General features: G+C 34.3%; 1 protein-coding gene and 1 long non-coding RNA gene across 3 annotated transcripts; one reads left to right on the top strand and one right to left on the bottom strand.

The window, feature by feature from the left end:
• Positions 1-1,278: 1,278 nt before the first annotated feature.
• On the top strand, positions 1,279-4,307 carry LOC124308387 (uncharacterized). Its single transcript, XR_006908979.1, has 2 exons — positions 1,279-1,349; positions 1,407-4,307. It is a non-coding gene; the product is annotated as an uncharacterized LOC124308387 (long non-coding RNA).
• A 1,132-nt stretch (positions 4,308-5,439) lies between these two features.
• On the bottom strand, positions 5,440-7,176 carry LOC124308373 (uncharacterized). Of its 2 annotated transcripts, XM_046771030.1 has the most exons (4): positions 6,844-7,176; positions 6,674-6,756; positions 5,998-6,591; positions 5,440-5,898 (listed from the first exon to the last, which is right to left on the bottom strand). In XM_046771030.1, exons 1-4 carry the CDS (start codon positions 6,844-6,846, stop codon positions 5,643-5,645), a joined length of 936 nt encoding a protein of 311 aa, XP_046626986.1. In that variant the 5' UTR covers positions 6,847-7,176; the 3' UTR covers positions 5,440-5,642. The 2 variants fall into 2 exon arrangements, with proteins under 2 accessions (XP_046626986.1, XP_046626987.1); XM_046771031.1 differs by having other exon boundaries at positions 6,674-7,176.
• Between the last annotated feature and the right edge of the window lie 7,107 nt (positions 7,177-14,283).

The following is a 14,283-nucleotide window of genomic DNA, read 5'->3' as shown; positions in this document are numbered from 1 at the left end:
GGCAAGGCAGCCAACTTATGCGTAAAACGTTTAGTTATTGATGCATCATTTGTTTCGCGTTTTACGAATTTATCCTCTGAAAGTCCGGCCTTCCTTTCTGTCAAAAGTGACATGATTTTATGTATTTAATGTGACAAAACATTTCTTACGTGATTTTTAATTAAGTCTAAGATTAAACAATAATATTATAAAATACGAGTTATCATTGATTGCCTTTCTTTTTATGTATCAATGTATGTGAATGTAATGATTTTTTGAGAAAAGTGTTCAACAGTAGATTCGGTTAAGTAATCTATGAATCAAGCGGGTATACAAATTGGTCTTGAAGGTTTTTAAATAATTTTCTAAAATATAGATTCGAAAAGTCAAGCGGGGGAGAAGGATGTTGGAATAGCCAAACTCTAAATTGCCAAAGGTACGTGCACTTGTTGACTATAATTAACAAACGAAATTTATCAAAAAGAAGAATGTATTTACGTGGAATTCACTCTGACTAACATAGAGGAATCTGGAGGTATTAAGATTCCACATGCGTTACAAATTATCGACATATGAGTTTTATTGAAAATGAGTTAAATTTATGCCAGAATAAAAGTGTCATTTGAAAAACTGCAGTATGTTAGTATTTGACCAGTGAAAATTAGTTCACTTGTGCTCCTTTCCACACCACCGCAGGCGGTAGAGCTCCCGGCGCGTTTTTTTTTATGTAGTATCCCGGTAGGCCTACTCCACGAAGAATATTTGCAAGATTGATCTTACGTTCTTTGAAAAATTCCACGGAGGATAGCATGGAGACTAGAGTACAGGAGTCCAATCTCTAAGGCGGAGAGGCAGAAAAGGCGTCCGCGAAACTCCGAGATTTAATAGTGCACGGTTTTATCACCAGTGTCGCTCCGGACGTTCTGATCCTATAAATATAGTAATACAGTGATATAGTGACCAAAATTATAGTAATTATAATGAACATAAATATGTGCGGCATCATGGAGACTATTATTATATTTAAGATACATATAGCTATCGGTCCAGAGCGACGACAGCGCCGCTGTAGCGGAACCCTTATTTCTCATGATTTCGCGGACACATCTTCAATACAGAGATTTGACTCCTGTACTCTAGCCTCCATGGAGGATAGGTGCAAGTCAAAATTTCTAAATACACGACACTAACGTTACAGTCACGGCCGCTGAAGCACAATCGAACCTCGTCAAGATGGTGGAGAATACATACAATTTGATGAGCGAGAGAATAACGACATCTCGAACATTGGATACAGATTCAACACACAGTCACACTCGGGTAACAGCTGCGGCAGAGGCAACTGCAGCAGCACGCTGTGGTGACGGGTAGTAATATTAATAGTTCTACGGGTGTACAGTGGGACGATGTTGATAGTTTTTTATTAGATACGCACTATCAACGTTACAAATCTTGGGCACAAGAATTTGGAGGCCGTTCTAGACGGTGCGCAGCGTATCAACGTTTAGCGATTGAGAAAAATGTGAAGGTTAACCTCACAGTACCGTGCAAATTTGAAAATGCAAAGCACGATGGGATTGCAGAAGAAGTTATCTAAGCTTCAACACCTCCAACGCGACGATCCTCCACTCGAGCGACATAGACGGTTGGTGTACACGCGCACGGAGCGACCTGCTGTCGAATGTTGAAGATTTTATAAAATACATGATAAAATACAAATTTATACTAGCATTCAACAGATTGGATTATAGATCTTTCACGATTGGCGATCAAACTGATTGTCTGATCATGATGGCCGCCTGTTCTTATGCGACGGATGTTTGTGTCAATTTACTGTGAAACACGCCTACAACAGTCATCGGTAAGATTGTATTATGCCAAATGAAGTGCGTATGGAATCTCCCAAGCTTAAAGATTTAGCCTTTTCAAATTTCAAAACAAAGGCACCATCCCATTTGTCGTTTACGGTGATCTCGAATGTATGTTAAAGTCCGTACTGGTGCGGTGGGTCAATTCCAAAATCATGCCGCAAAATGTAAAACACGTGAATTTCACAAGCATGTCCGGCACAGTGTAGTATACTATTTACATACATAAAACATAAATTAAAAATTATAATGTAAAGATAGGAATAATGCTAATAAAATATTAAAATTAAATACATAATTCAATATTAAATCGTAGAATGCTGTTTGTGATTTCTATTAAGTAACAAACAAGAATAATACACACAAGTACATACTGTAATATCACATACTGTAATAAAACGTAAAATATTATCATACATAAAGTAATATGTAAAAAAATATTATATTTTCGTAATATGTAAAAATATTATTTAACAAAAAATTTATAAGCATATCTTGCCACGCATATTCTTTTAGGCTCATTTGACTTTGGTGTTTAAGTACTTATAAATAATTTGAAAATGCTTAACAAAATTATTGTCCTTTAAAAAACATGAGCTTATTATTCTGCATTCGTATTCTTTGGCTTTGATCTTCTAAAAGTTTACCTTGATGTTTTAAACGAATATCTATGTATGTTTGTATAATGAGTACAATTAATTGATGATGACGGCCCATAAATAATTCGTGTTCAAGAAAGTGCTCATCGTCATCTAAAATTGAAGTTGGATTAATTTTCAATATTTCTGTAACCAATTGAGCATTCACATTTTCGGTAGTTAAATATTTTTGACTACACATGATTCTTTCTGTGCATTTGCAAATAAAGTTGACATCACAGGATGCATACTTCAAACCTCCATAATTTTTTGCGTTAATTAACTGAGACTTATTGGTACTGTCAGTTGTATCTAATAATAGATCACAGCATTTATCACAGTGGATTTTTTGTGTCGAAATACGTACAATTGAACCTGCAGTATGCTTGACAATATCTTCTGAGTATTCAGAAAAGCACCAGCCTTCATTTTTAGTTTTACTATAACTGTGTTGAAATAAATGATAATTGTCATTTTTTAGAAGATCACCAACATTAATGGATTGCGATATACTTTTTTTTTGCACCTTACTTTTTAGATGAGTTTACTTTCTTATAACTAATTTTTGAGCTTTCATCATTAGTGTATGTACTTTGTTCATTAGTGATATTACTTAATGCTACAAGTTTCTCTTTAGTAGGGCTTACTTCCTTGCTGCAACTTTTTGATGATTTATCATCATTATTTGCACTTTCTTCAGGGAGAACTAATGTTTAATGTAAAGGAGTACAGTTTGCCAAAGAATATGTTACAATATCTAATTTGCTAAGCAATAACTTTTTATAGGCAGAGTTATACTTTAAATCCATTTGTTCATATGACTCAAAAATATTTCTTCATTTTTCAATCAATCAATTTCGATCAATGTACTGAATGAGTTTTTTTTTTTTTCTACTTCTTTTAAATTAGATTTATTAATACTCATTTGAATTGATTTTTTGCAAAATTTACTACGAACATTTAACAAATCAAACATACCCTTAAAATTTTTGCAAACTGTTGCTGTTGAAGAAGCATTTTCAAAGTCTTTATATTTATAAGTGAATTTTCATAAAGTTAACGCAACTACGACACTTTTGCTTAGCACTTGAGCTGCCGAAAAATACTTTCATTTTCTCTTTATAGAAATTAACGTGTCAATGACTGATTTTACAAGCTAAATGTCATCTCGAACTTTCTCGTGCTTTCTGTAATTTTTTAATGAATCCCCAATGCATGCACGGCCGAATTACGCTATGAGGCATCCTTACGCCAAATCGACCGCAGCGACCATTAAATAATTTAATCCAATTAAGTATCCTCAAATTATAAATGACGAAAAGAATATTATAAATAAAAATACCGTTTTCTTCATGTCACTTCGGAATAGGTGTTTAATACTTTAATGGAAGTACACGGGCCGACGCAAGCGGTCAACAACACTGAACTCGGTTTTTCCAGATTATTAGGTTATACAGCTTGTTATGTTTTATATATTTTTAAACTAATATATCAATAACAGAAAGCTTGTTTTACTTGAAATAGTCACTCGCATAACCTTTGGTATTTTAGGTTTGCAAGTTGCTGTGAACATGGAATTTTTCAGTATAGAGCTTAGTTTTCATAAGGTTATTGGATTTTTCAGGGATTGAAAGCATTTTACGTAGAATCAGTTAAATCGCAAGTACTTGAGAAGCTGGGTCACATTTTTATGTAACTAGCTGCACCCTGTGTAGTTGACGGGCAGTGGAGTCATTGAACCATTATCACATTGATCTTCCTGCTTCTTGTTTATTTGAGAGATATAAGAGGTATTTTCGTATTGAACTCATTCCGTGAGTTGCTGATTTAATTCAAAAAATTTTAAATTTGTACAAATTTTTCAACCAAAAAAAGAACTTAGAAAAAAAACCTCAGATACTGGGTGGCCCCCAGACAGCTTGCGCCCCCACGCCATGGCGTGGTTGGCTTGCTGGGAAATCCGGCCCTGAATGTATGTAGTCTTGTCCATCATAAATTATTTGACCTTTTGTAGCTATATAATTTCGAACAAGCTTAAGACAACGACAAAGGTCATAAAAAATATAAACCGGTACGAAAGTACTTGGATGCTCAAAATATGGCTTAAAATTGTCTTTATCTTTATAATTTAGATTCGTGCCTAATGATTCGCAAGCTGTCCTGTGAGCTCGAGCGCACTAAAATATTACACTTACTACATTAATCTTGTTTTCATTTAATTTAATTAATACGTCTTTAAGTAGGATAGCTTTTTCTACGCCGCCAATGAATGAATCAAATAATGAGCTACTGGAACTTGGAAACCGCCATTAATATTCACCAACATAAGAACTAATGATTTAGTAGCAATTTTGTGCGTTCCATCCGCGTCCAATGCATTCAATTGGCCTCCTAAATCTACAATACCTTTCCACTTATGTGTATTGCCATCCTATTCTCTATGCTGCTTAATGCTCATTTCATCAAAAGTAAGATTGAGAACGAGCTTTTTACCCCTTGTTGACTCTCGCTTGATAATATCAGATACATTATTGATAGTTTTTTTCAGATATATCTGGCTTGTACTCCTTTGCATATGTCCAACTGTTAAGCGTTTGGACACAAGGTAGCCATTTTAAAAAACTTCGTCTAACAAATACATACGCAGCCGGAGACTGAAAGTGAAGAGTACAGGCGAAGGTATACAGTTTTTTAGGAAAAGGTACTGTAGATTTTCGTTCTTCCATACACGTTATTAGCTCTTTCATATGTGATGGCAGAACCTATCAAAAAGCCAAAAAACCAAAACTGATACTGTGAATCATATTGAAGTTAGTAACGTCATTGTAACGATTCATGCTGAAAAAACACCGTTACTTCGCGATTTTGGACATGTCCGAAATTCAGTAGATCATAATAAAACAAAACACTCATATTTTGAAATCTTAGTTCCTTAAACATCATTATGGTTTCCCCTCCAATGTTTCGTTTCGATAACATTACTAGCTTCAACCTCGTTACTTTTATTTTTGTATATTCACTATCATATGTACAATTCATTATAACATTTTTATTATTATATAATATACTATATGATGAAATCATAGCAAAAATATATAAATATGTACAATTTTTTTCCTTAGATACAATTAAATGAATATTATTAAAATCTCACCTTTCAACATCCAACAGCATCAAATTGTCCTCCTTTATCCAAAGTTTCTATCACATCAATCAAATTTTGCATTTTCCTTTCTTTGCGCGAGTTTCTATTATGAGCAGCTGCAATTCTGGACCTTTGATAAGCTACGTAAGTTAGAAATCGATTCCAAGCGTCTTTGTTAACAAAGTCTTCTTGACATATATAATCTGTCTTAAAACCATTCATGAAACGAACTCTTTTCGCTGTTTTGATGTCATTGAATGAACGTTTCCTAAAATTATAATTTATACTACATATTATAACGAAAAGAAGAAATTCAACTGTTATGCATCAATAATGCATTTTTATTATTGTTGTGAAAGAGAATTACCTTTTCTTACTATTTGACTTAATACTTGAGGTACTACCATTCAACGTTTCAGAATTATCGGAAGGCGGTTCTTGAATATACGTTTCAGTCACTTTTTTAGTATTTGATTGTAAACAAATATCTTTTGACACATCACTTTCTCGGGAGTTGATAGATGTTATTGAGGAAACTTTATTTGGGCATATTTTAACGTCTTTATTCAGATGTGACTGTGCACTTACATTTTCAAGGGCATTACTTTTATGAAACTTAAGAGAATTTGTTAAAGTGACCTCATCTGTACACATTTCAGTTTCATTTGTATTTGCTTCGAAACTTATGTGTTCTGGTATATCATTTACTTCACAATGATTAATATCAATTATTGCATTCTCTTTTGTTTCATTTTCTCTTGGCAGATTAAGTAAATTAATATTTTTCTGTCTAGGAACAGCTTCTTTGCATAGCCGCTTTCTTTGTCTGAATTCATCAGAATAAAAAAATGATTCTGCATGAAAGTGATCACTGCATATGCTTGCAGTTTTAAAATTTGGAGTTTTTGATACATTTATAGCATCGAGCCATTTTTGCTTTATTGATTCATTTTTGGGAAACCTGCAATCACACTAGGAATCAATGTATATAGTGAGTAAGAAATTTTTAGGTTAGGACTATAAACTACAAATACAATACTTACATGTGAAAACTACGTTCGCATCTTGGAATTTGTTCTGCTTTACATATGAGGCATGTTCTTGTCATTTTGCTTAGTATTTTCCGCTAGTTTCATACACGATATCACATTAAAGAACATTTCTTAGCAACATCGATATGATAAATTCAACGGACGCGCAAATTTTTACTGACCATAATAATAACTGACGTCTCGCAGTTACATATATGCTCGCAGTATTGTGCGCCAGTGTTGCCAGACTGAAATTCTTCGCCGTATTAGATGGCGCCATAAAACGTACCAGAATGGAAAATTTCGTACAAGAAATTTAATTATGATTATGTAAATAGAATACTATTAATTATCTACTATATTGATACCCATATTTGTCAATAATATCCTTTATGTTCTCTAAAACATAAATAAATTAAATATATGATACAGAGGTACGGGCCACCTATAAGTTTACAGGTTAACCCATCTGGAGTACAACCAGCCCCCTGACACTCACCACTGCTGGTATACTAAAAAATTGTACGCGCTTGTCCCCGTTTTTTAGTTTCTCTACGTGGCGCTAGTAGACTTCTAACACGCTCGCTGTCCTCGCTGACCGCGCGCAAGCTCGTCAGGTAACTACTAGCGCTACTAGTGGTGGAAATTGGCGGCAGGATCGAGGGACATTTTGCGAACCACTTTTAGCAGTGTGTGTGTCTGGGGGCTGAGTGCAGCCATGGACGAATATGATGGATAAATGAAAAAAAAGTAAAAAAAAAGTATGAAAAAAAAGTAAAAAAAAAAGTATGAAAAAAAAAGTGGTCTGTACTTTTGACCGGACCTACCTATCTTTATGTATTTTGACGCGCTGAATCCGAATCTGAAGTCAGATTTGCCCGTACACCCTCAAAATTTTAAGTAAATTGCAAAAAACTATAAAAATTGCCAAAAATTAGCAGTTATGGTGAGAAAAAAATTTATAAAACTATAGGCCAAGTATGATTTTTATGCATTTTGGTCCGCTAAACCCAAATCTGAAGTTTATTCAACCATAAGACTTTTAAAATTTAAGTGGGCCGGTGTTATTAAAAAACAATACATTTGTTTTTAGTAATCTCTATTTGCCATTACTCTCAAAACTTTTCCTTATGAAAAAAAAGACGCCCATTTTATATCAGTCTTGACGAGCATTTTTTAAGAATTTTGAGAGATGCGAGATCGGAACGACAAAATTATTTCAGTAGCAACAATTTGTGGACCCCTCTCCTTTTCTGATATTGGCAGCCAGTTAAGAGGCTTCACACTGTTCAGTTTAGTGCCAGCAGCTCTCGAGGTATCAAGATGGTAAGTGAATTACATAATTATTTTACATATATAGAAAAACCGGCAGGTATGACGCTCGTCTATTTACTTAGATTAAGATGAGAAAAAAAGGGAAGGACCTGTAGTCGTATTTTATGCTTTATTTAATTTTCCTTGAATTGTCAAACGTTTTTAGTTTTGATTGTATAGGAAGAAGATGTGGGGAATTCCATTCTAGTGCCAAAGAATATAATACACATTTTCGATCATTTTTTCTTTTTTTTTGGGAAAACATTTTTTTCAATTTCCAAAATTCCTTAATTTTTTGGTATTCAAATCGATTCTTAACAATTTTGCGCACAGGTGGGATTTCTTGAATTATTTTTTCCCTAATCCCGAGGATATTACTTATCTGAGACCACTGTCAATAGGCGAGATTCCGAAAATCATAAAATTAACTTTTTTTCTAATTAAAAAGAAAATCACTGGCCAATAAGGCCACTAAGAGCTCGAAATGAAAATCTGAAAAAATTAGAGATGGTTTTTTATATTCGAATCCATTAACGTAAAAAATCTATTTAACGACCATCCTAATAGATATACATTGTATATGGGGCATTCCACGTCAAATTTGCAACCTATGTACCTCACCCTCTTCGATTTTGATAATTGCTTAGTATGATGTTGCAACCACGGTTTCAATCGACTTAAAACTGTGTCGGAATTTTTTGCAGTTTTCTTTAGCTACCACTGAAATAGAAAAAAATTGAAAAACCAATTCCGAAAACGCTTCTTTTAAAATCCTGAAAAAATTCACACTGTTTTTACAATTAAAAACATGATTTTTAAGCACGACACGATAATGGGATCTCTATATTTACTATTGTTTTCGCAAGTTTTTAGTTTCATAACCTTATTCTTTTGAAAGACATAAGAGGTTTATAAACGTCTTTGATCTATGATGACTACTAGATCATTAAAAAGGGGGCAAAACGGGTGATTTCACTCTTTGTAACAGTACTATACGATATATAGGGTAAGGGGTTTAATTAGTAAAGGTATAATACGTAGGGTGAAGGGTTAAATCTTCACGGATATATGTATGCGTATGGTAGAGGGTTGAATATTCATAGCTATAAGAGCATATACTCAGAGTAAAGGGTTCAGTCTTCACAGGTATAACGGTATATTCGTGGGATAAAAGGTTAAATCTTCATAGCCGTATGGGCATGAACGTAGAATAAAGGGTTGAATCTGCATAGGTATGCATAAGGACGTAAACGTTGCAAAGGTAGAAGGTCGATCAATGATCGAAATTCGAAGGACGATCAACGGTCGAAGGTCGATCGAAGGTCGAAGATCAAACATCGAAGGTCGGAGGTCGAAGATTCTTTACACGGCGGCGGCGGTGATATCTTCATACCTATAATACGATATAGCGTTACACCAAATCTCTTACGATACTGCAAATGCTACTTTAAATCCAAGATGATTTCAGCACACTAACAAGAGTTTTCTCATTTGTTCTAACTTTTCTGTATTCCCCATCGTTGCATGAATAAAAATTCGGGAAAAATTTTAGAATCATATTCAAAATATGAATGGATTGAAAAGAATACCTTCAGACTCCCCACCCCCTTCACCTCCACCGCCATCGACATTCAAATCGTTGCGCGGGGAGGAGGACCGTTTTGATGATGTGGAGGAGGAGGAGCTGGGGATCCATAGCGACGCTCATACGTTGATCATCGATCAAGAACAGCGTTTTCCGGATGAGGAGTAGGACAGTGATGAGGATACAATTATTATCGATCCTGAGATGGGAAATAATATGGTTCGCGAGTATCTCCTCGAACCGTCATCGACGAATAAGGAGGATGGTGAGAATGATGGAGATGCGGAGTGAGTGGAGGAGGATGTTGCGGAAGCGGAGGAGAATGTGGAGGTTGAAAAGGGTTTTTTGATCACTATGAAGCCGCCTACAGGCGCATCGGCATGTTCTTCAACAAAGTTAATCGCATCCGCGAACAGTTGGAAAATTTCAGCAGAGCCGACGATGAGGGATATTTTTCAGAGCACAGGATCGGTGTGTAGCACTACAATAAAATAAAATTCTCGTTTCTTCCTCACTTTCTCTGTATCCATCACTTGAATAGGTGAAAACTTTTTTTCGGGTCACAGATTTATAAAATATTGTTACAAAGGCTGAAATCACCCGTTTTGCCCCCTTTTTAATGATCTAGTAGCCATCATAGATAAAAGACGTTTATAAACCTCTTATGTTGAAACATAATGCAATTCAAGTATACATAGACCAAAAGTGGCATTGATAAGTACAAAGTATATGCTAATAAGGTTTCACCGATTTAAAGTAAATCAAAATTGAACGTGATATGATGCACGTCTATCCCTTGTTCCACTTGCGAAACTTGTCCGAAAATTGATTTGAATTGATTATAATTCTAAATTGGATATAAGAAACTAACGACTGATATCACCTAAAGAAGGATTTTCTGGAATCAAAATTTTCAGTTTTAGAATAGATTTGTATGACCCTTTCGGGACTGATTAGATCCCCAGAAACGCAGAAAAGACATCAAAAAGAGAGTGGGATCAGCAGCAGAGAAATTCCGAAAGACCACTTCTGTTTTTCGGTTGTAACTCTTGATCCGTTGCTCGCAGCGTATTCGGACCGAGGGAAGCCGATTCCTGTCGCAAAGTTACGCCGACATAAGGCATTAAAGGATCAAAGAAGCAAAAATCCAAATGGGTGTCACCTGTTAGCCTTACTTGTTTAAACAAAAAATGGTCAGTCTCTAATTCGCTATGCGCGAAATGGACGGACATAGAAAGCAGATTTTGATGTTTCATGAATGTTAGAATCGATACTTCCAGAGTAATTATAACTTTGAAAATAAAAGGAGTTGAACTTGATCGAAAATGAGTTATCAATTGGCTTATTGTAATGTGGAATAAAAATATACTTGTGAGAGGTGACATACATCCACATAATCTATAAATATAGATAATATAGAAAATATATATATTCAGTCAAGCTCCTCGCTAAAATTCGAAAACTCCAAAACTGATTACAGCGAGTAGAGCAATGCGATCGACTATTACGGGTAACTGAATTAAATATCAGTTTCAATTTCTTTGCAAATTTGGACTATAGTTTTTGATCTTTCTTCACCAGTTCATAAAATCACGGATTTACACCTCAAAACTCCCGGAAGCTAAGTCTTTCGAAATTTTTCAAAATTTTAAATTGCATTAGTTAAAGTAATATTTAAAGTGCAGGGTTCTGATGTTTCTAAGATTTTTCGGATAGTTCAGCAAAAAAAATAAAAACATGTGTGCAGTTCACACACGGTAGAATTGAAACTTTCAGAAACCAAACTGCGAGAGAATGAGGAGAATGCAGTATCAGGAGTGGAATAATAATAGGGTTTATTTATTATTTCGTTTCATCAAGTTTCAAATGACTCCCGCGCTAAAGAAGTTTTCACTTCAAAAAACACGTTTCCGACATGTCGATTGTAATAGTTAAACTTGATAATTTTTTTTAAAGATAATAATAATAATAACCCTTTATTAATCACAAATATGTTTGCAATACATGAGAGTAAGAATAGAGTAGAGCAGGGGGTTGGCAGTGGTAGTAGAAACACCCGCATTAACACTAGGGACAAGGGAAACTGCCGAAAACACAAAGTTCAATCTCACCGAAAATAAATGGGCACTTCATATTTTTATTTTCAATAACAGTTTATTTATATAATATTGAAGATTTTTGTAAAATTTATTATTGAAGGTAGGAATTTCCACAGAGGAAGGAAAGTGTTTATAACGTACAGCAAAATGCGGAATTTTGTAACTATTTCATGAAACGTCAATTAATTGAAATTTTAAACGCTGGCATCGGTGTTAGCAAAAAAATGCTTCTGATACAAGTTGTGAGAAATAACTGTTAAGCAATTTTTCCGTTAAAAAATTTAATCTCCAAATTACAAAAATTATTAATTATATATCTCGAAATATCCAAGTCCATGTATCGCAAATGTAAGAAAGGGCTTAACCACTGCGATTCTGAATCTTATTTGTAAAACAAAAGTATTATATTGAACCAAGCAGAAATAAGTAAAAATTAGAAAAACGTACACAAAGAAATTTCAAAAAAAAAAAAAAGAGATTATCAACTGTACTTATGATGGGTGGAAGCCTGGACATAAAAACTGCGTTTTTTTTGTAGGCTTCTTAATAATATACGATGAACGAGAATAACGTAAATTCCGATTCATTTCAGAATAACCCAATGTGATGCAAAATATCATAATGCGAACATAATGATCGTGCATACGTGTATAAGTACAAGAAAAGCATGAATTTTGGATTAATCGATAAGACCTCAAGGCTTTTTTCAGAGCTGAAAATCACAACTTTAGGGGTGTGGCAAAGAATTTTCTGTTACTTACACGGGTACCCGCAAATTTTTCACACTCGGCCATAACGATTTTATCCCACTGGACAAGCACCCAGTATAATAGGTGTAAACCATGTACTCCGAAATTACATCTATAAATTTTTCGAAATGCATTAGTTTCTAATCACACTAGTCAGTGAATGGTCACTTTTCGAATATTTGAAGTCACTTTGTCTCGTCAAGGAGGCCGCTATGAGCCCAACGAAAAATATGTTTCTAATTAATTTTGCGATAAAATATTCACATTCAATTGGCATTTCTTGGTTGAGAACTGCAGGAGATATAGATTTGAAAGATTAAGTTCACCGGCTCTCGACGAATACCATCAGCTCAGGAAAAAGGGAAAGAAACCAGATTCTGGGTAACAAAAAATGTCAACGCAGATTATAAAATAATCTATGAATATTCGTATGATACATACGTACGGATATACTTATATGTATATGTACATTACAATAATATTGTACTAAATTAATTACACATGCCTTAAGATAAAACGTACGTAGTTTAATTGTTATACAACAGTTCAATGTTGCATAAAGCTGCTAATTGTTATAACCGAAGAAAGCACCGCGTAGGGCTCAAATGAAGTCTATGTTTTATTTATGATAGTAAAACTTAATGATCTTCTGCAGTACAATTAATGTGTTGAATTTCAATAATGGTATTATAAGCTCTACAATAATTGAATAGAACAAATATTACAGTGGTACATTACTCTTTTTACTCTTGTATAGCTTTATTTCTTTCGCCCTACTTCAATTAGACATGAATTATTGCATAATAAACACAAAAACGCCTGATTACTCGACACAAAATCAAAGATATCTCTGATTCACGTTTCAAACGTACACACAAATATTAACAGTGACTCACAAGGCATTGGTACACGTTTCTGAAGTACACCTTAAAATAAATAACGTCTTACGTCCTGTTACACGTGCAATGAACACAGGAAAATTATTTGAGAATCCCCAGAATCTTGATTATTAATTTTGTACCCTATAGCGAATTCCACTTACAATAAAATGCGCACTCGGTATGATTTCTCTGGTTTTCTCGTTTCTCACACCAATTGACATTCACGGAATTTGTACTCGGTCTGCACTTTTTCTAAGCCAAAGTCACCATTAAAAATGTGTACCAAAGCCTTGTTCAGAGTTGGTGCATACCTTCCTTCAAATATTTTCATTATATGACATCTTACTTCTTAGAGATCGTAGGATACAATTCCTACTTTCAAAAATTATGTAACTGAAGCGATTGGCCATCTGATTGAAAAAACTATACATAGTATCCAAACCCAGGCAGGCTGTTTGGCCGGAAGAAGCTTATTCAGTCGCTGAAAGTTTCGTTTGACCAATTATGAAACGTAAAACCCCATTCTTTCGGCAATCGAGGGTATAATAAAAAAAAATTAGTTCTCTCGCTATTACAATTAATAAATCGAAATTTCCGAACCGGAATGACCTTTTTAATCTACACATAACATTAATATGTTGCTTTGAGATCACTAAATAACTTTTGGTTTGGAAACTACAAAATACTTAGCATGGCATTGTTTAAAAGACAATCATGACACTTTAGGCGTGATCAGTATACATATTTGCATTATATTCCATCTACTCCGTCTTCTTCAGCTGCTAACAATAAGTCTGATTTAACCCTCAAGTAATCCATGTCTTAAACTGCATTTCAAATACGAGCACCTAATTTACCTTGTTAATTATTGTGCTTTTCAAAATATATCTAATCATTTCAATCATGTCTGTTTTCTTCTTTCATTCGATAAACTATATAGCAAGGCATTTTAATTCTATCCCTTCAATTTACACATACTACAACGGTCATTTGA

The sequence above is a fragment of the Neodiprion virginianus genome, chromosome 7 (assembly GCF_021901495.1).
Source record: "Neodiprion virginianus isolate iyNeoVirg1 chromosome 7, iyNeoVirg1.1, whole genome shotgun sequence".
Lineage (NCBI taxonomy): Eukaryota > Metazoa > Arthropoda > Insecta > Hymenoptera > Diprionidae > Neodiprion > Neodiprion virginianus.
This window is presented reverse-complemented; position numbering and strand designations above follow the sequence as displayed.

Excerpts from the sequence above, each read along its gene's own strand:
- LOC124308373 (XM_046771030.1), bottom strand. Across the intron at positions 6,592-6,673 it reads TGCGAACGTAGTTTTCACAT|GTTTCCCAAAAATGAATCAA; the intron begins GTAAGTATTGTA and ends GTGTGATTGCAG. Across the intron at positions 5,899-5,997 it reads AAGTCAAATAGTAAGAAAAG|GAAACGTTCATTCAATGACA; the intron begins GTAATTCTCTTT and ends TTATAATTTTAG.